General features: G+C 40.9%; 1 protein-coding gene across 3 annotated transcripts in view; it reads right to left on the bottom strand.

Moving 5' to 3' along the window:
• DCX (doublecortin) overlaps positions 1-12,737 on the bottom strand; it is a 114,392-nt gene extending 101,655 nt beyond the window's left edge. Inside the window, exons 1-3 of one of the 3 annotated variants that reach the window (XM_004379779.1) lie at positions 12,707-12,737; positions 10,571-10,956; positions 2,138-2,478 (exon numbers count right to left, since the gene is read on the bottom strand). In XM_004379779.1, coding sequence (XP_004379836.1) covers positions 2,138-2,478; positions 10,571-10,934 — 705 coding nt within the window. In that variant the 5' untranslated portion in view covers positions 10,935-10,956; positions 12,707-12,737. Of the gene's footprint in view, positions 1-2,137; positions 2,479-10,570; positions 10,957-11,295; positions 11,486-12,706 lie in introns of those variants that run through there. The other 2 variants (XM_004379778.1, XM_004379780.2) reach the window with 2 other exon arrangements.
• Between the last annotated feature and the right edge of the window lie 7,309 nt (positions 12,738-20,046).

Below are 20,046 nucleotides of genomic sequence, written 5' to 3' on the forward strand. Positions count from 1 at the left end.
GTACACACAACACCACAGCATACACTGGCATTTTGTGATGTGTTCCCTAAAGAAATAGGAACCAATACTTGAGGGAGCTGGGGAGGGCTTGCCACTCTGCATGGACTGCTGTAGGAAAGAAAATATACCAAACACTGGGCTGGTGCTTACTTACCTAGAAGAAGGTGTCCCTTTATTAGGAGCAATCATCTAAAATTTAACAGATCACAGAATACCAGGGTATGGAATATCTCCACAGAATGTGGGAAATTCATGCTAAGAATGATAGAGGTAAAGTAGGGGGAAGAGAGCTAACATTTATTAAGCACTTACTATGTGCCAGTCAATTTACATATATTATCTGAAATAATGCTTAACTATATAATAATTGTATGCATATATATTTACATAATGTGTTTTAATTTAAGTGTTTTCATATCTCTATTTCATTTGGTCCTCATAAGAACACTGTGAGCATGGGCAAGCCAGGTATGATCAGACTCTTTGTACGGAGGAGTATGAGGCTCAAGATAGTTAGCCCAGGGTCACATAGTAGTAAATGGCAGTACCAAGACTAGAAACCTATTCTTCTATGTCCTTGATTTGTATTTGTTCTGTATTACTTCAAGAGGCCGAAGGTATAGAGAAACAGATTTATACCCAATATAAAGAAAATCTTTTTAAAATCACAGCTGTTGATAGTGGACTAGGTTGTCTTGTGAAATGATTGTAGAGAATATCCCTGACTTAGGTGGGAGGTTAAATGTCATAGCTTCTAGGGTCACTCTCAACTCTTAAGATCCAATGGGTCCTATTTGTCCCAGGTGAGTGTTCCAGTGATTAAGCCTGTTCCTAGGCATCTCCTGTTTGTTATATACTTGGTGTTCAGAAGAGAGTTACTCTTAGAGAGATGTTTGGGAGTTGGAACTTTTCCCACCATCACAGGTAAAACACATTTCTTTGGTACAACAAGCACAACTCACATATAAACAGCACCTCTAGGTGTCTCTTGGATCACAAAATGATGGGGAACAGATAGAAGCCACATATTTACCAAAATTGCTAAGTATACAAGTTTGAGTTTTCCCTGAAACTTAAAATCTTGGAGTACATAGTATATGCCGAAAATGATGGAAGGAGACACAGTTCTGCATTTGAACACTCATCAGTTATTTGGGTGTATAGTCAATCTGATTGTTTAGAATCTATATAGATGGTCAAACACCAAAGGTATTTTAAGAGGTGAAAAGTTTGGACTGATAAGAAGCCACACTTGTCTTCTCTGACAAGGGACCAGGATTCTCTTTAGGGCCAACAGAACAAGCCACCGTTCCAATTCCCTTGGAACATTTTTTGTCATATATTTACAACTCCCTATGCTCAAGAGAATAGTGCATCTGTCTGATGGAGACGCCTGGCTGCATTCTTTCCCAGATATTAATATAGGTAGCACTTTAGTAGCATAACCAATGACATGAGAACCTGATTTGGAGGAGAACAGATGGCAGCATCTTTCTTGGGCTAATTTTAGGATTCTGAAATAGTCCCTTTCTCACACAAACCATCAGTGGAACCAAATTAAGACAGCTATGTCACATGGAAATGGGAGAGAGAGAAAATGTGGTCTAGTGTGAGGCAAAGACAACGAACCAGAGATTTCAGTGCTTCCCCCGTATCTGACTCCCTTCATACCAAAGGAAAGTCACTTCAACCACTTTTCTTCAGAATGGATGCTGAATACCAAAGAAAGGGCATGTAAGAAGAAAAGAGTAGACAAGTCTCATTCACAGTCATGTGCATTGAAACACCAATCATATAATCATGACTGTATCATGTATTAGCTAAAGTCATATTCATAAGAATGTATAAGACCTACATTCTAACACATCTTTTCTTAGCAGATAAGGAAACTGAGGCTACATAACCATTATACTTGGTAAATCAGAAGCAGATTGGATTTCAAAGCCTCAGACGTCCTCTCCCAGTGCTTTGCTCCCTGAAAAGACCTTCCCTCCAAATGAGACATATAATATTCAAGCAAGTAGGGATAATGAGATATCGAGGAAGAGTCCCCCAAGTAGAAATGATGTCTTAGGTACAAGATGGTCATCCAAGTAGAACAAATGAGAAAGAAGAGCTATTCTACAAAGATACCTACTTGTTTTCCGTCCAGAGTGTAGAGTTTTTTGACAACCCCGGTCTCTAGTTTGATGGCTTCAGTGATATCAGTGAGGACTTGCTCAAATGAGTGAGCTGTCTTCTTGTTCAGAAGCACTCGCACAGCCTTCCGAGGCTTCACCCCACTGCGGATGATGGTCACCAGCTTGGGGCGCACAAAGTCCTTGTTCTCCCTGGCCTGGCCACTGTTGCTGCTAGCCAGGGATTGAGGGGCTTTCATATTGGCTGATGTCTTCACATTGACAGACCAGTTGGGATTGACATTCTTGGTGTACTCCACCTTTTTAAAGAAGTTGTCTGAGGAACAGACATAGCTTTCCCCTAAAAGAGGAAATAAGTGGTCAGATGATTAGTTTAATAGCAGATAGATATGAAGCATTCTAACCAAATGAATACACATTGACATCGGGCTGGGACTTTTGGAGAACTGGTGATAATACCCAAGCTTAGGCACAATTCCTAATTGAGCTCTCTAACAATTTGGCTCATTCAAATTCAAGGGCAAGTGATCAGCAAAACATCCTTCCATATAATGGCTTACCTCTTTGAAGAACTCTGTAAGGCTAAGGGGTCTAAGGACAATGAACACACATGAGTACCACCTAATAAGTGGATTCCTCAAGCTTGATGCGTTTTTATTGGAATTGAAACATTTATGGTAGTTTTTAGAATTGCAGAATTTTTTTTTAAATCATTTTATGTGTTTGTTAACTTCTAGGGTCATTACTGGAGTGTTTTTAACGTGTCTATTTCTTAATGCTCCTGTCCTATGTTCCATCACCCCATCCCTTTGTTATATTATGAACCAAGGAGAACTTTCAAAGCTCATACATTTTATTCTAAGTTAAAGTGACCCAAGTAACCTTGCATATTGGGCATACAGTATATGCTTGACAAGAAGCCAGGTGGTCCTTCGCGCAGGATATGTGGCTAAGCAATGGAATGTTGAAAAGTGAAAGTCATGTGTGTGTGTGTGTGTGTGTGCTTGTAGTGAAAGTATATATGTGTATATACTGTGCCCTACACTGTTCACTTCTATATCCACGTGGAGAAACTGTCTGAATAGCAACCTGCATACGCGTTTGCGTGCGCACACACGCGCACGCGCGTGCTCACACACACTTCCTTTTATTTGCAAGTCTCACTCCTGCTTGTGAATCAGCTGCTAAACCTCACAGTCTGCCTGAAGCTTGAAAAATACTCTCCCTTGTTTTCACCACCCATCCCTCATCTTTGCATCCTCCCAAATGCTGCACCTAGATCTGTTTATACAGGGCTGTCTTCACCTTTGGCCGCCACGAGTAATGAGGTTAATATGTGAGAATACATTGTAAAGCCTGATTCATGGATTGGAGGGATCTAGTGTAATTTTCACATTTACCTTGGGCTAGAGGAAATGACTAATACAGTGGAAGAAACATAGGGGCCAGAGGCAAAAAGAGGGGCTTGGACACCCAGGACTACAAGCTAGAGAAAATGCAAAGAGAGGTAGGCTCAGCCTCAGGGAGAGAATATCGGAAAAGGCTGAATTTGTTGAGTAAAGCATATTAGCCTCGAGGTATACAGAAGTTCATCCAGAGGTTGAGCTGCAGAAAACCAGTGTGATTTAATCAGGTTTAAATCATCAGTGATAACCCTAAATAAATAAACAAATGGATCAGTGCTAGGCAGTACAAAGAAAGCATTAAACACAATTATAGCCCAATGGCTCTTCTCCTTCCCTTGGTCTCAGTGGGAGAACCACAGAGACATTCAGAAACCCGGGGCTGATAATTCACTCCCTTTGCAAATATTGATTGCTTTGCTGTAGCACAAAATCCTTTAAGTCATGTTAATTAATAAATTTCTCAGTACTAAGAGAAGATTCAGTCAGATTCTCTAGGGCACCTTTGAGGACATTTGTGTGTGTGTGGAGGGGGAGGGTAAGTGGCTTCCAAAGCTGCTCTGTGTCCCAGAAGCCTTGAGTCTTCTGTATTGATGGGGGGAGGGGGGAAGGGATGGTTTGTAGGTGAGCACAGGTACCCTCCCCCACCTGGTGCACACATGCACACTCAGGAGTGGAATGGTTAAAAGTTCTCTCTGCTGCCTCTAATCACCTGGGTTGGGTACGATTAGCCAGCAAGGGTGCCAGAGAAATCAGGGTTTCTCTTGCTTGGGGTTTTTCATTTGTGAATTAAAAGGATGAAGGGGCCCTTTCAATTCCTCTGTATTTTCACAGCCACTATCCCCCGTGCCTTAGAATGGTCTCTTGCCTTAGCACTTCACAGGATTCACAGGCACCTTGCAAGAGGTCACTGGCTTTGAGTCAGATGTTTTCCATAACTTGTCATGTACTGTGAAATCCTGTCTGACAACTGGTGGTGTGGAAATGTGTGAGGTTATATATTTATGATTTCACTCACCCACAGTCTTCTCTGGAGAGTCAGCTGTGTAGCCCTATTAGGACTCTGGACTTTTTTTGCTCCCATCTCTTAAACCTCTTAAGCCTCTGACTATGAGTATGATTAACCACCCCAGATGAAAATGAACATGATGGCAAATAGCTATAGTATCATATGACACCCAAGAACTTTCCAGAGGGTCCAGTCCTCAGTCAAATCTATGTTAGGCACCTTCCAATGGTACATTTTAGTCACTCTACTCTCTCCTTTTGGCCCCAATTCAGAGTAGTGGAAAAAAAGCAGCTGAGGTGATGTCAGTCAGAACTGGGGCCTGATCCTGTCCCCAACACTTCCTGGTTGTGTGTCCTAGGACAGGTTACCTAACCTCCCTTGGCTTCAGTTTGTCTGCAAAATGGGGATGATAATACCTACCTCATAGGGTTGTTGTGAGGCGCAAATCAGATGATGAACATCAAGTGCTCAGCTCAGAGCCTGGCATATAGTAAGCACTTCATAAATTCTAGCTATCATTATTTTTAAGGCCTTAATTTGAAGGAATAGAGATGAGAATGAGACGGAAATAGCAGAGAGAGGAAGGAGGAAGAAAGAGTTGAGAGAAAAGGAAGGAAAGGAGTAGCAGAAGCTGAAAGAAAGAGAGAGAAGCAAAGACAGTCATCTAGGAACTGAGCTGTGATTATAATATAACATGACCACTGCCTGAGTCCCACACCTCAAAGATAAGAGCTCCTGCTGGTTGGGAGCTCTCCGGTTGCTACAAATGCCAAATGTGGATTTCTACACCTAACACCCAGTAAAGCCACTGCTGAAGTCCACTGAGGGCAAGATATCTATGATGGTTAAGAGCAGCAACTCAGGAGTCAGACAGGCCTGGATTCAAATCCCTGCCAAGTATTTACAAGCTGTGACCTCCGACAATTCACTCAACCTCTCTGAGTTACAGCTTTCCTATCTATAAATTGAAGGTATTGCATTAGGTAACATCTGAGGTCTCTTTTAGCCCTTATAAGTCTACAAGAAGAAATTTTCTTCTCCTTTCCATCTCAAATAGGCTTTAGGAAACAATATAACAAAGCTGTTATGGTAATTACAGGTTAAAGAAACAGTGCTCATCACTGAGGACTCTCTACTTCTCAATACTGGAAAGATACCAAATGCGCCACTTCTCTAAACTAAGGCTTCCTTGTTGTGATTTGGCACACATCTGCCGCCAGAGCTCGGTGCTTCCTGCACGTCTGGCTGCCTGGCACTTGGAGCTGGGTGAGGTGTGTCGCACCTTTACACAGCTGGGTTCCCATCCTGCCACAGCTTCCAGGGGCCATTTCCCTCCTGCTGTGAGTCTAGAGGGAAAACTGTTTTCAAGCCAAGCAAGGTGACAATTATGTGGAATTGACAACCTGCTCTGGGGCAAGAGGGAAAGGAAATGAAGTCATGGAAGACCAGCTGTAAGGGCAAGAAGGGACTGAGCTGTGAGCTCAAGATGATCTAAAGTCTACCACCCTTCACTTTCAGGAGGGCTTCATTTCCAACAGCATTAAGCATATTTACATCTTCTCAGTGCAAAAACACTTCTGCCTGGGCTTTCTCCTCTTCTCTGGGGCTTCCTGACTCAAGAGCAGAAATATTAAATGCAACTTTGTTATATTATTATACCTATTAACAATGCATCCCTCCCAAGTATCTTAAAATTCTCCTCTTTGGCAATGTGCTTGCTTCAGTAGTTAGAGGACAAATCAGTGAGAAGGTGGTTTTATCTCATCTGAAGAAATGAGCTATAGGAGATGAACTGGATCATAGGTGGTGTCACTATACAGCTCAGATTTTCCAAGACCATCCCAATTGTAAATACTCTGTTTCATGGTCTGGCTAATAATGCTCAGACGTATCTCAATATCTGTTCAGAAAAGCTGGCTAGTCACAAATAACACCTCTAAGATTGATCTGAGTACTCACATACAAGGAAGTGAGAAGAGCAGTAGAGAGAATATGAGGGGAAGGAGAAGGATTCTAAAATAAAAGGCTAAGCAAGAAAAAAGGAAAAGCCACCAAGTGATTTTTTTCATTGACCTACTAAGAATACAGTAGGACCACATCTTATATGCCTCACTAAGACCCTAGGTGTTCCCAAGGAGTTGTGGGAAAGCTGACATCAATCATCTGACTTTGGTCCAAAATGCTTCCCTTGCTACTTTTAGTATGCAGCAGCAGACACTAGACATTAGACAAAGGGGTGCCACAAGGCCAGAGTGATTATTAACCAATTGTTTTTTTCATTTCATTATAGGCTAAATATTTATTAGTGTGGCCATTTGGAAACATAATATGTTCTATGCTCCATTATTCTTTTAAGAACTAAGAAGTAAAAAACAGAAATAAGGATTTCTGCATTCCTAGAAATTCTCACCACAGAAGTTAGCTGAAGGCGAACATCAAGATCACCTAATCCAATACTTCCAAAGTCTAAGTGCTCATAGGAATTACCTAGGGATCTTTGAAAAAACATAGATTCCTGTGCCCTAGCCCTGGGTATTCTGATTCAATAGGTCTGGGGTGTGGTCCAGGAATCTGTATTTTTCTAAGGCTCTGAAAGATTCTGAAAGGCAGCCAGATTAGGGAATTACTGGTCATTCCAACCCCTCATGAACATCATCATTGTCATTATTATTATCATATTCATAGCATTATTTTTTTTACCTTGTGAATGTGAATGTGTTTTCATATCCCTTATCTATTTTTATCCTTATAAACATCCTATAAGATAGAGCAGGCAAGTTTTACTAGTCTCATTTTACAGATATGAAATGGAAAGCATCTGTAGAATGGATAGACAAATACAATCAAATATTATTCAGCAATAAAAAGAAATGGCAGGCTGACACATGGTACAACCCAGATAAACCTTGAAAACATTATGCTAGTAAACAAAGACAGTCACAAAGAACCACATATTGTATGATTTCATTTATATGAAATGTCTGGAAAAGGCGAATCTATAGAGATGTAAAGGAAATGGATGATTGCTTAAGGCTGGAGAGGTTAGGGGGAAATAGGAAGTGACAGCTAATTGGTATGAGTTTTCATGGGGGTGTGTGAAAATAGTCTAAAATTAGATTATGGTGATGGTTACATAAATTTTCTAAAAATTATTGAATTGTACACTTCAAATGGGTGAATTTTATGGTATGGAAATTATACCTTAATAAAGTTGTTAAAAATAAAGAGAACATTAATCACAGTGATTTTAAGGGCAAACCTATGATCATGTAACTAACCAGTTATAAACTATGATGACTCAAATAATAATAGCTAGCCTTTATTGGGAGTGTGCAGCAAAATACTAAGTAAAACACTCAGTACTTCATATTCATTGTTTTATTTAATTCTCAAAACTGTTATTCCCATTGTTATTTCATCTGAAAAACTAAGGCTCAGAGAATCTAAACAGTTTCCTCAAGGTCACACAAATTAGCAGGTGGCAGACCTTGGATTTGAACCAAGGTTTGTCTGATTGCAAAGACTTCTCTTCCCAGTATAATCTGCTCCCTCTAAGACTAGAACACAATGCCCCGGATTCTTCATTGAGGTATTTCCAAGCTTTTTCAACTTGAAGCCTCATGGGAAGCAATGCGTGTGAATTTTTGATCTTTCATTAAACCTTTCCAAAGGAGAAGAAAGTGAAGGGACTTCTGTCCTCCATCTCTAGATATACTGAGTATTTCTGAAGGACAAAATAGAAGAAGACCCATTTTCTCTACCCTCCTCACCCCACAGCCCTTTCCTGCCTGATTCTGTGGTCATGGGAAATTTAGTCACATTTCTCAACACTATCCCAAAGATACCTCTGAATTTTCCTTGACTGAATGGGCAGTACTCAGCTCAGGGAGGGCATTGAGATCCGCTGTAGCTTGTGTTTGTAGATGATTTATAAACAAATGCAACTGAGCCCCAACCATACTCTACACATTCTAAGATTCACCAGAAAGTACCACTGCTCCCTGGAGTGGTAGATGAGAGGAGTCCAATCCAGCAGGGCTCAAAACAACTCAAGGGAAAAGCTGTGTTTTTTTTTTCCCCAAAATTACATTTATTAGCACTATTGAACTGAGATTGTTTATTAGCACACCCCCCTCCAATACATACACACACACACATACACACATCCAGGGAGAAAAATCAATAACATGGGCTTATTCTTGAGTAGGACACGTAAAAAAATGGATTTAGGGGGAAAATCTGTGCATGACACCTCTCTTACGTTAGACACAAGAACATTCTAATCCTTGCTCTTAATACAATGCCACTTGCTTCAGAATTCTGCCCTAGCATCCATTGTGACCTTCAGATGATCACAGCTAGTGTAAATGAGGATATATTTAGTGGCTCGGGTTGCTTTGTTTGAGAAAGTTATTATAGAGAAATCCCTTAAATTCAACAGAGGTATTGATTTTACAGTGACAAAAGATACACACCCAATTGATTACTTTGTTGGACAGCTCCCTCAACCTAGCTCTAAGCCTTATGTTTGCCCTGACTCTTATTTTAAAGATTTGTGCTAGGATAGCTAATCCTTCAATGGTTAGGAAGGGCCTAGGATTAAGCTCTGCCTGGCCATCCAACACACTGTCAAATAATCTAAGCCTCCTTGGCACTGCTTTTCAAGGTCAGCTATGTAGGCAACCCTCAGATTGGAACCGAAACCCAGATCCAGCAATCACATGGACACTGTCCTTTATACGCAACTTGCCCCAATCTCTTGGCCTGACTTGGGAAACTGTAGCTACTTGAGAGAGCTGCAGTCTATCACAAGAGAAACTCTGCGTGCTCCTTTGTTTAGGAACACAAGAAACCTAGAAGCAGTGAAGCAGAGGCTGGCACTCCCACACCAGGTCATTTAATGTGCTGTTTCTTCTTCCTTGTTGGCTGATTCACAATTTGTTTTCCTTAGACATCTGCCTGCTCTAAGCTCACCTTTCTTTGCCTAGGGAATGGAGGGAGCTGGGAGGGAAGGCTGGAGAATGGGGGAGGGGACTGGGGGAACATTTTTATTATTGCCACTCCTTGAGGCTGTCTTTTCAAGCATTGTGTTAGATTAAAATGATCACATATGTTATACCTACCAATTTAAAAGTGGATGTAGTAAAGCAACCTCAATATAATTTATTTGCTAAAGTAGAATATTAAGGATGTTTTCCAAGATCTATTTTCTAAATGATCACAAAGAAGACTTTACAGCTGAGCAGTTTTGGTAAGAGGTTGGATTTTCCCTATTTTCTGGTGGGTTCACAGGTTGTCTGGATTTTCAGCAATCTTGTTAGAAAATACTGTTAAAAAACCAAAATTTAGAGAGGACTTAAAGGGATTTGGGTACAGTGAGTCAGTGCCTATTCTAATAGGAATGGTCTTCATTAAAATACCAGACATACCTACAGCTTTCTTTGGTATTTCTCTCAATGACCTCAGCCTTAGGGACACACCCTGAAGTGGGCTTTTTAGAAGCAACAGCTGAGCAGTAACCACTTACCTAAAAGTATAATTCTCTATGAATACATCCAGGAAGTCTTGCTTTTAGGGTACATATTTCCAACGAGTTGCAATTCACCAAACAGTCTCTCAGCGGTTCACAGGAAACTTGGGTATAAAACCTTCTCTCTGTTAACCCAATCAACCTTCTTTCTTTGTTACACCCCTAATGATTGTATGGTCTGCCTCAATAATGCTCCTCAGAGTTAACTATGAACAAGATCTAGAGTAAACACCACAATTCAGATTTTTCTTTATATACCCTGGCAGATAAGCACAATGCATTATCACCACCACCCATACCTCAACCCTAGCCAGCAGAGACTGAAGGCCATAAAGAGTGGTGGCTAGTGGTCTGTAGAATGAGAAGTCTGAGCATCAACCTGGTGTTTTGACAAATATACTTCCTAATTTCTTTCCATGAAATTCAAAAAATAGAACCACAATCATTATTCCACCTCCCACCAAGGACCACCACCCACTCCTTGAATTACCTTCCTCCAGTTCATCCATGCTTCCGATCTTCCTGGATCCATCAATGGTGTATATATAACGTACTCCCTGAGGCAGGTTGATGTTGTCGGACAGAGATCGAGTCAGGTCAGCCAGCAAGGCGTCGAAGCTGCGAAAACGGTCAGAGGACACAGCGTACACAATCCCCTTGAAGTAGCGGTCCCCATTGCGGTAGAAACGTACCTTCTTGGCTTTCTTCTCATTGCTCAGTGCCTGCAAGGTTCTGGTTCGGTAGAAGCTACAGTGGGCGCTGTGAGTGGGGCTGGGCAGCCCATTCATCCGTGAGCCTCGCATGTTCCTGGATGTCTTATCTCTTTCGTCAAAGTGTCCAAAATCAAGTTCCATATTTTGGTGGAACCTCAAAGACCTGAGTGTTGGAGAAAGGGGTTGGGAGGTAAAGAGAGGCAAAGAAAAAGGGGTAAGGAAAAAAAGGGGGGGGGGAGGATTTTAGATATTAGCCAGATCCAGATCCGCAATCTGCTGCCTGTGAAAAGAACTGGTTGAAAAAGCCGGTGACCCATCTGCTGCTTGCCACTGACCTGCAGGAATATTGATCTTAATAGAGAAGAAGGAGGGGCTGGGAGGGGCTGGGGGTGCTGGTTGTCGTGGGGGTTGGGGGTGAGCGATAGGGAGGGAGGCACTTTTGGCACTATTCCAAGCAGAGGGGAGGAGGGATTTTGGAATAGCTTAAAACCCTGGGACTTACTGACAGTAGCTCCTATCAAATTGTAACTTCAGGCTAAATGCATTAAAACTGGCATCTGCTTCCTCACACATGCCCACATGACTAACAGTTGTAAATGAATCCATAGCCTGACAAAATTCCCCTTGAAGCGAACAGAAGGAGCTAGCCAAGGTTAGCATCTCCAGCTTAGGAAGCAGTCTCTGCATCTCAGTACAATGACTATGAAGAGGAGTGTTTTAATTTTATTCCAAACCCTCTTTCCTACTCTAATGTGTGCATCCCCTCCCCCCAGAATAAACTAGGATTCTTGTTTAAAGGGACAGCCTCCAGGGAATAGCCAGAGTCTTTGTGCTATTCATCAAACCCTTTCCCCACCAAGCTGGTGCAGCTATCAGACATGCATAGAAATACACTGAAAAAAAAAAAAGAGGATTAGAAAAATCAGTTATTTAATAAGTTATTAGCTCCGCTTTCCCTTTGGTACCATTTGGTCACAAAATCCTTTTTTATTTTTCTTTTCTTTCTTTCTTTTTTTTTAGACCTCTCATCTCCTCCCTAGTGCTGCAGCCGCACCTCTTAATAGAATAATTTAATTGTTGAAAGATTCCCAAACGAGTCCCTGAACAACTATGAGATCTTTAGAAGCAAGCACACCTTTCATTGTTCTGTGTTTCTACCCTGACGAAGAGGCTTTTTGCCCTCACAGCAGGCAATTCACCCCAAACTTATCTATTGCCCAGGTATGTTAGCTGAGGCAAAAGATGGTCATCTGTCAGGCTTTGCTTTCCCCCTTACTGCTGAACCAAAAAAAAAAAAAAAATCAAAATATGAAACCAAATACAACCAAAGCCCCCAAACGCCAGCAAAGGTAGTGACAACCTAGCAACCAAACTATGAACATGCATTGCACAGATGGGGATAAAAGGACTCACAAAGCAATCAGGGCTCAGCTGCTACACACTGCCACATGGAGATATTTGCAAGGGACCAGGAGGACAGAAGATAAAGGAGGACTGGTGCCTAGTCGGTTTGCCAGGCTCAGTCCCCCTTTTCTTCCAATGTCACCGTGACCTGTGCTGAGCTCAGCATTGTCTCTGTCAGACAACCTGCAGTGGTAAGAGACCCCACCTCCTCAAGACAAGCAGCAAGCATTTCTCCAGCCAGGCGTTCCAGTACCGCTCTGCTTTGCTTTGCTTTAGAATCAGAGGTGATATTATTCTAAATCAACATCACATTGAAAACAAAGAAACGTCAAACTCACTTTTCCAAAGGAAAATCCCAGGTAGAGGTTTAGGACAAAATCCAACTGAATAAAGAAAAAAAGGAGAGAGAGAGAGAAAGATACACAGAGAGAGAACTAGCTTTGCCTTGTGCTTTTCCCGTTTGACATCTGTTACATTCTGCCTGAAAATCACTTGAAAGCCCCACTCACCGGTTTTCTGCTGGTTGGGTGGAGATGCTGAGAGAAAGAAAACCAATCTCTCTATGCCTTTGTTGTCTGAGCTCCAAGCAAGAAATTCCTGCCAGGGTGGATAGATGCCTTCTAGGTCCTAGTGCCTTGTCCGGCTTCTCCCATGTAACTCAGGCTTAGTGAATCCCCCAACCTCCTATGATTAATTACAGGCTTTTTTTTTTTCAAGTCACAAGCTGCATTAACAGCTAGAAAGGTTTCATTTATAACCAACAGGAAATTGCAGGGTAGCAAAAAGATTGCACAGGCAAGTTCAGAATGCTCTAATGAGCAATGTGCTAGCCCTTTCTTTTAGAGAATTGAAAATTTCACTTGGCCAAAACCTTGGCCTAATCGGCCTTGGGACCAACCTCAGACAGCCAAACCAGGCCTCTAAGTTTGCAGCTCTCTTCCTATCACTCCCTTGAGAGAAAACAATCAAATCTGCATTCATTTTAGCTCATTCATCCAATAACTGGTTATTTTTTAAATTGAGGTAGTGGAGTAGACTAAGAAGGAGCAGGAAAGGGATAAGACAAAGGGGAAATAGTTCCAAATTTTCACAGAGAACGAGGTTGAGAAGGGCCCCAAAGATCTTTTAGTTGGATGTAAGAATTTGGTTAATGGTATCTATGGACTTTACCTCTAGTTTGACAGTTCAAATTCAACCCAGAGACCTTACCATGTGAAGAGGGTTTGATGGCTACAAAATAAACATTAATAGATCTCTCCTCAAACTATCTATTTGCCGCTAATTGTCTTCTTTATATCAAGTATGTTATGAAGAGCAAGAAGCATCCAAATTGGACTCATTGGATCAAGCCAAGCTATAGGACAAAAGAAAAGAAAGGTGAGAGAGTAAAGGGGGAGTGGGCTCCATCCCATATTTACAATTGAGACTACAGGAATTAATACATAACAGTCTTGAACTAATTAATATGTAACAGTCATGATTCCATTTTTACTTGGCTTCCAGGAAGCTCAGAGCTAACAGCATGCTCATTAATTCTCTTATATCTGATTCATAGTATAATTAGCCCTCCCTTTTATATTTAGCTGTTGCTCTCTTAATATTTAAGTACTTTCTGCACATGTGTTTTACTGTAAGCTGTCTCAAAGTGAGATAAAAATATTATTGTCTTCCTTCTCTGGAAAGTGTGGGTTCAGCAAAGACTAAGCTATATATGTTAGTTGAGTGGACAGCCTCAAGTGCCCAGTCAAATCCTCCCAACACTTTTCTACTGCTTTCCTGGTTCCTAAATAAGTGCCTCAAAGGACTGCATGTGTCTAATCTGTTCTCTTCCATGTGTTTCTGCCTTACATTGTGGCTACCCCTTGATAAATCAGGATTATTCTGATCAGAGGCAGAGAAAGATCAAGGAATAGCAGCAGGGAAATGTGTAAAATTCCAACCAGTGGTAGACCACCAGTTGCAACTTCCTTGCCCAGCAAGGCTAATGTCTTAAAACTTCTTTCTTTCTTGCATATCAGTGTTTGTTGTTGTTAGGTGCCCTCAAGTCCATTCCAACTCACAGAGACCCTATGTACAACAGAACGAAATGCTGCCCAGTCCTGCACCATCCTCAAAATCCTTGTTATGCTTGAGCCCATTATTGCAGCCACTGTGTCAATCCAGTTCCTTAAGGGTTTTCCTCTTTTTCGCTGACATTCTACTCTACCAAGCATGATGTCCTTCTCCAGGGACTGGTCCCTCCTGATAATACGTCTGAAGTACGTGAGACGTAGTCTGGTCATCTTTGCTTCTAAGGAGCATTCTGGTTGTACTTCTTCTAAGACAGATTTGTTCGTCCTTTTGGCAGTTCAGGGGATATTCAATATTCTTCAGCAACACCACAATTCAAAGGTGTAAATTCTTCTTCAGTCTTCCTTATTCACCGTCCAGCTTTCTGATGCATATGAGGCGATTGAAAACACCATGGCTTGGATCAGGTGCACCTTAGTCTTCAAGGTGACATTTTTGCTTTTCAACACTTTAAAGAGGTCGTTTGCAGCAGATTTGCTCAGTGCAATGCATCTTTTGATTTCTTGACTGCTTCTTCCATGGGTGTTGGTTGTGGATCCAAGTAAAATGAAATCCTTGTTAACTTCAATCTTTTCTCTGTTTATCATGATGTTGCTTATTTGTCCAGTTGTGACGATTTTTGTTTTATGTTGAGGTGTAATCCATACTGAAGGCTGTAGTCTTTGAGCTTCATCAGTAAGTTCTTCAAGTCCTCTTTGCTTTCAGCAAGCAAGGTTGTGTCATCTGCAGAGTGCATGTTGTTAATGAGTCTTCCTCCAATCCTGATGCTACATTTCTCTTCAAATAATCCAGCTTCTCAGATTATTTGTTCAGCATACAGATTAAGTATGGTGAAAGGATACAACCCTGACGCACATCTTTCCTAACTTTAAACCGTGCAGTATCCCCTTGTTCTGTTCGAACGACTGCCTCTTGATTCATGTACAGGTTCCTCATGAGCACAATTAAGCATTCTGGAATTCCCCTTCTTCGCAATGTTATCCATAATTTGTTATGATCCATATAGTCGAATGTCTTTGCATAGTCAATAAAACATGTATCAGTAGGATTCAGTAAATATACAGCAATTGATTTTGTATCAGAACATAATCTTTTTATTTCCAGTGAGGTTATAAGAATGGACGGATGACAAAACTTAAACATGAAAGCTTTGGAATAGATTTTAGGGGAAGCTTCCTCATTATATAGGCTTTGCAACACTACCTATATTTGCAGCTGCAAAATATCTTTAGGACATAGTCTAGGATAGGTGACTTTGTTTGTTTTATATGCACCAGAGAGCTAAGGGATGAACAAGTTATCAGTATTTCCCAGTGTGAGGTATGTGGCTATTAAAAGGTGTTCTTTAAAAACAGAAAAAAGTTCTGTGGTCAAAAACTTTTAAGAAATGATGGGCTAAACAAAGTTAAACAATTTTCTTTACCGCAAGACTTCTCAGAGCCTTTAATATACTTAAAATATCATACAAGTCTCCAAGAAGACAATTTAGTATAAAGGGCTTCCCACCTTTTTTTAGTTTTTTTTCTAAATCATAGGTCCTTCCCCACCCCCCCCAGAGTATCCTGTAGGCTAATATTCTGTCGAAAAGCTTTTACAAAAACTTGACTAGACCATCTCATAAAGACATTTCTTTTCAAAGAACTCTAAGCTACTCATCAACATCTTCTTCCTCACTTCCTCAGAGGAGAAGGGCTACAGGCAGAAGAGACGGTCTCAAGCATAAGTCAAGTGGGAAACTGCATCTTTAAATATGGAAGTCATGCTTGAAGATCAAGGGATAGTCAGGGAGGTGGGCTCAATAGAATGAAGAGATTGAAGGAAAAGCACAGTAATCCTATTGTGAGAAATTTAGCAATAAGGCTCTTTGAGCAATTACCATGTGCTCAGTACCACAGGAATAGTAAGTGCAGAGTAGGAAACATCCATCACTGCCCCTGAGGGGCTAAAAAACTCATCAAGGAAAAAAGGGCAAGACCATAAATCTTGCAAAAATCATGAAGAAGAAGGGCTTAGATTTCTTTTGATATACTACAATCTGGGTTAACCACACTCAGCTTAAAGAACGGGTCAGGAAAAAAGACCATCCATCAATCAAGGAAGCAATCGTTAGTTTGTGTTACCTACCAGAAGCACAGAAAGTAGGATCTGTGGTGGAGTGGGGTAAGCAAACAGGAAGTGAGCTTGGAAAAAAATAAATATACATATACATGTTGTTTATAAAGGACACAAAACTATAAGGGAATAAGAATAAATAAAAAAAAGTATGTGTAAGACCTTTATTGAGAAAATAAGAAAACTGTATAGGAGAACATAATAAGCAGTGAACAAATGTAGGGCCAGACCATGCTCATGGACATCAAGATGAAATATTGTAAGGGTATCAATCTTACCCAAAGTAGTCTATATGTATGAAGAATTTCCAGTAAAAACTCTAACAGGAATTTTTGCAAAACCTGAAAAACTGATTCTAAAATATTTATGGAAGAGTATAAAGCTCTAAAATAGCTAAGACAATGATGAAAAAGAAGAATTAGAAGGGGAGCTTTAGCCTACCAAGATTTATTATAAAGCTATAGTAATGAAGACAGTGTGGTGTTAGCCTGGGAGACAAAGATCAATGGAACAAATGAGATCCTAGAAATATATATCAGCCTAACTGGGACCTTGGCAAATAATAGTGTAGAAGTAAGAACACAGACTCTGGAGCCAGACTGCTTGGGTTAAATTCTGACTCTACTTGTTATCAACTTGTAACCTTAGGTGAGTTACTTAACCTCTCTGTACCTCAGTTTCCTGTCACATAGGCGTGATGATAAAAGTACCTATATCAGTTGTATTGAATGAGTTAATATATGTAAAATGTTTAGAACAGGCCCTGGCACATAGTGTATATGATGTATTAGTTTTTATTATCTGCCAGATATTCATATGACTAACTCCTTCTCTTCTTTCAAGACTTTGTCCAAATGTCAACTTCTCAATGAAACGAACTCACACCACCCTATTTAAAGTTACAATCTGCCCCCAAAGCCCATCACTCTCAATTTCCTTTGCTCTATCTTTCCATAACACTTATCATCTCCCAGCATATTATATAATATACCTATTTATTATGTTTATTATCTATCTCCCCAAAGTAGAATATAAGTTCTATGAGGGCAGGTATATTTTAATAGCTTTAATATATAATTCATATACCATACAATTTACCCACAGGAATATTTTTACTGTGTTTTATAATGCTGTATTCTAAGTACCTAGAACAATATCTGGTACGTAATAGGTGCTCATTGGATTATTTGTTGAATTGGATAGAATAAGGAAAGCATGCAGTATTCCATATATGGTACTGGGACAATTAATGTTTTCATAATAAAAAAAATTAAATTAGATCCCTACATTTATTCACTGCTTATTATGTTCTCCAATACTGTTTTCTGATTTTTTTTCAATACAGGTCTTACACATATTTTTTGGATTTATTCTTAGTACCTTATAGTTTTGTGTCCTCTATAAACAACATGTATATATATATTCATTAAACACACAAAATACACAAAATTTGTGTATTAAATATACAAAAATCAATTTCTGATGTTTTAAAGACGTAAATGTAAAAAACAGAACCTTAAAAAATTTAAAAGTAGAGGAGAAGCCAACATGGCACTATAGAGAGAAGCACCATACTGTCCCTCCACAGAAAAGACCTGAAAAACTGAGTGAAACAGAGACAAAGGTCAATTCTAGAACCCTAAGTGTCAAATGAAGAGATAAAGAACACAGCCAAGCACCAAATGGAATAAGAAACTGACAAACAGCAGAGAGAGAGGAGAGATACATGCAGAGGTCCCCTATCAGCTAATGCAGCACGGACTTGCCATCTTGGACTCCTGTTGGAGACCGGCATGACAGGGAGTAGGGGAAAGCAGCTTCACAGAGCTCCCAGTAGGAGACAGAGCACCCAGTAACAAGCAATATATGCCTACTCACCCCCCATCCTTCTCCCGCCTGCTTGACCTCTGCTGCTTCATAGCTGGCTGTGGTAGCTTGGCTGGCTGAGAAGCGCAGGGTCCCTGCCACTTAATTCACACTGCCCACATCAGAAATCCGTGGACAGGGAGTACAGGAAAGCAGCTTCACAGAGCTCCTAGCAGGAGACAGAACAACTGGTAACCAACGATATATGCTTTCCCACTCCCCACCCTTCTTCACCCCCGCTCAGCCTCCTCTGCTTCCTGCAGCCACAGTCTCTTGGCTGGGAGGCACTGGCTTAAGCCCTGTGCTGCTTGTATTCAACCGGCCCACACTGGCTGGCTCCCTGAGTTTCATTTGTTTGTTGCTGGTGTTGCTTTTTTCCTCTTCTTTTGGTTTCTTCCATACCTCTTACCACCTCCCCCTCCTTTCTCTCAAACACCTGGCTCTATGTGCCATCTTTGCTTCCTCCTGAAAGTCTGTGAAGCACCACTTGACTGTGGAACTGCTTCCTGGCCCATGCCACCACACTGGTGGGATACCCGGAGCTTTTTGTTCTATTTGATTTGTTCTGTTCTGTTTTGTTCATTTGTTTGCTGGTTTTTTCTTTTCCTGGCTTAGAAGCCCCTTCCAGCTGGGCTGTACTGCTCAGCTTGGGAGCTACTTCCCCAGTTGCACAGCTGCATAGTGGGATCCCTGGGGGCATCTCCTTTTCTTTTTTTGTTTTCTTTTTTGTCTTTCTTCATTTCTCAGCTTCTCATCTCTCTATACTTACCTTCTCATCCTGTCTCCTGAAAACCTGGCACTGTGTGACATTTCTACCCCTTCTAGCCAGGCTGTACTTCACAGCCTGGGAGCCACCTCCCCAGTCTTCACAGCTGCACCAGTGGGATCCCTGGGGGCTTTTCTTTTCTTTTTTCTTTTTTAATTTTCATTTATTTATTTTCTTTACCCCTTTTTCTTTTTCTCCATTTCTAGGTTTCTCAGAACTCCACTCCAATGGCAAGCTCCCTTAGTAGTCCTTTATTTTTCTTTTGTTTTTGGCTCCTGTATCTCTCTCCACTTTTCAGTACTCATCTTAGCTCCACACGTCATGATCTCCACCCTTCTTCCCGCTACCTGCACTGTGCACTGAACATCACACCCCCAAGCAGCACAGGCACGGCCTACCAGAACCTGCCCTGCACTGATTCCTTCCCGCCTTGTTGGCCCTAGTACATGCCACAAACAACCCATCCCAGCAACTTTCCTTCAGCTGGACCTGCCCTGCTGCACTATAACTGAGCGACTGACCCTGCCCATTGGACAAAGAGGTGAAAAGTATTGTGCCCAGAAACCAGCAAACAGCAAACAACTCACAGACCGCCTGCTCAGACATAACCAAATAAAACAGAAAAGCAGGATGAAACAAACAAATCTACAATCAGTAAATGAGGAAAATAACTACTGAATGTCCTGAAGACAGCAGAGAATATCAAAACATATTAAAAAACAGGACAGGATGGTTCCAGTAGGCGTCCAAAATAAAACACCAGATGACTTTCCAGTAGGAGAAAAGACACTGGAACTACCTGATAGGGAATTCAAATCTCTAATATTCAGAGCTATCCAAGAGTTGAAGCAAAAAGCAGACAAAAATGAGGAAAAAATGGACAAATTCATGGAAAAGGCAGACAAATTCATGGAAAATACAGACAAAAAAATGGAAGAATTCAAGAAAATAATACAGGAACAAAATGTCAAAATAAATTCACAAATAGAAATCATACAAAAACAACAATTAGAAATACAAAAGATAAACAACAAT

The sequence above is a fragment of the Trichechus manatus genome, unplaced genomic scaffold (assembly GCF_000243295.1).
Source record: "Trichechus manatus latirostris isolate Lorelei unplaced genomic scaffold, TriManLat1.0 scaffold00068, whole genome shotgun sequence".
Lineage (NCBI taxonomy): Eukaryota > Metazoa > Chordata > Mammalia > Sirenia > Trichechidae > Trichechus > Trichechus manatus.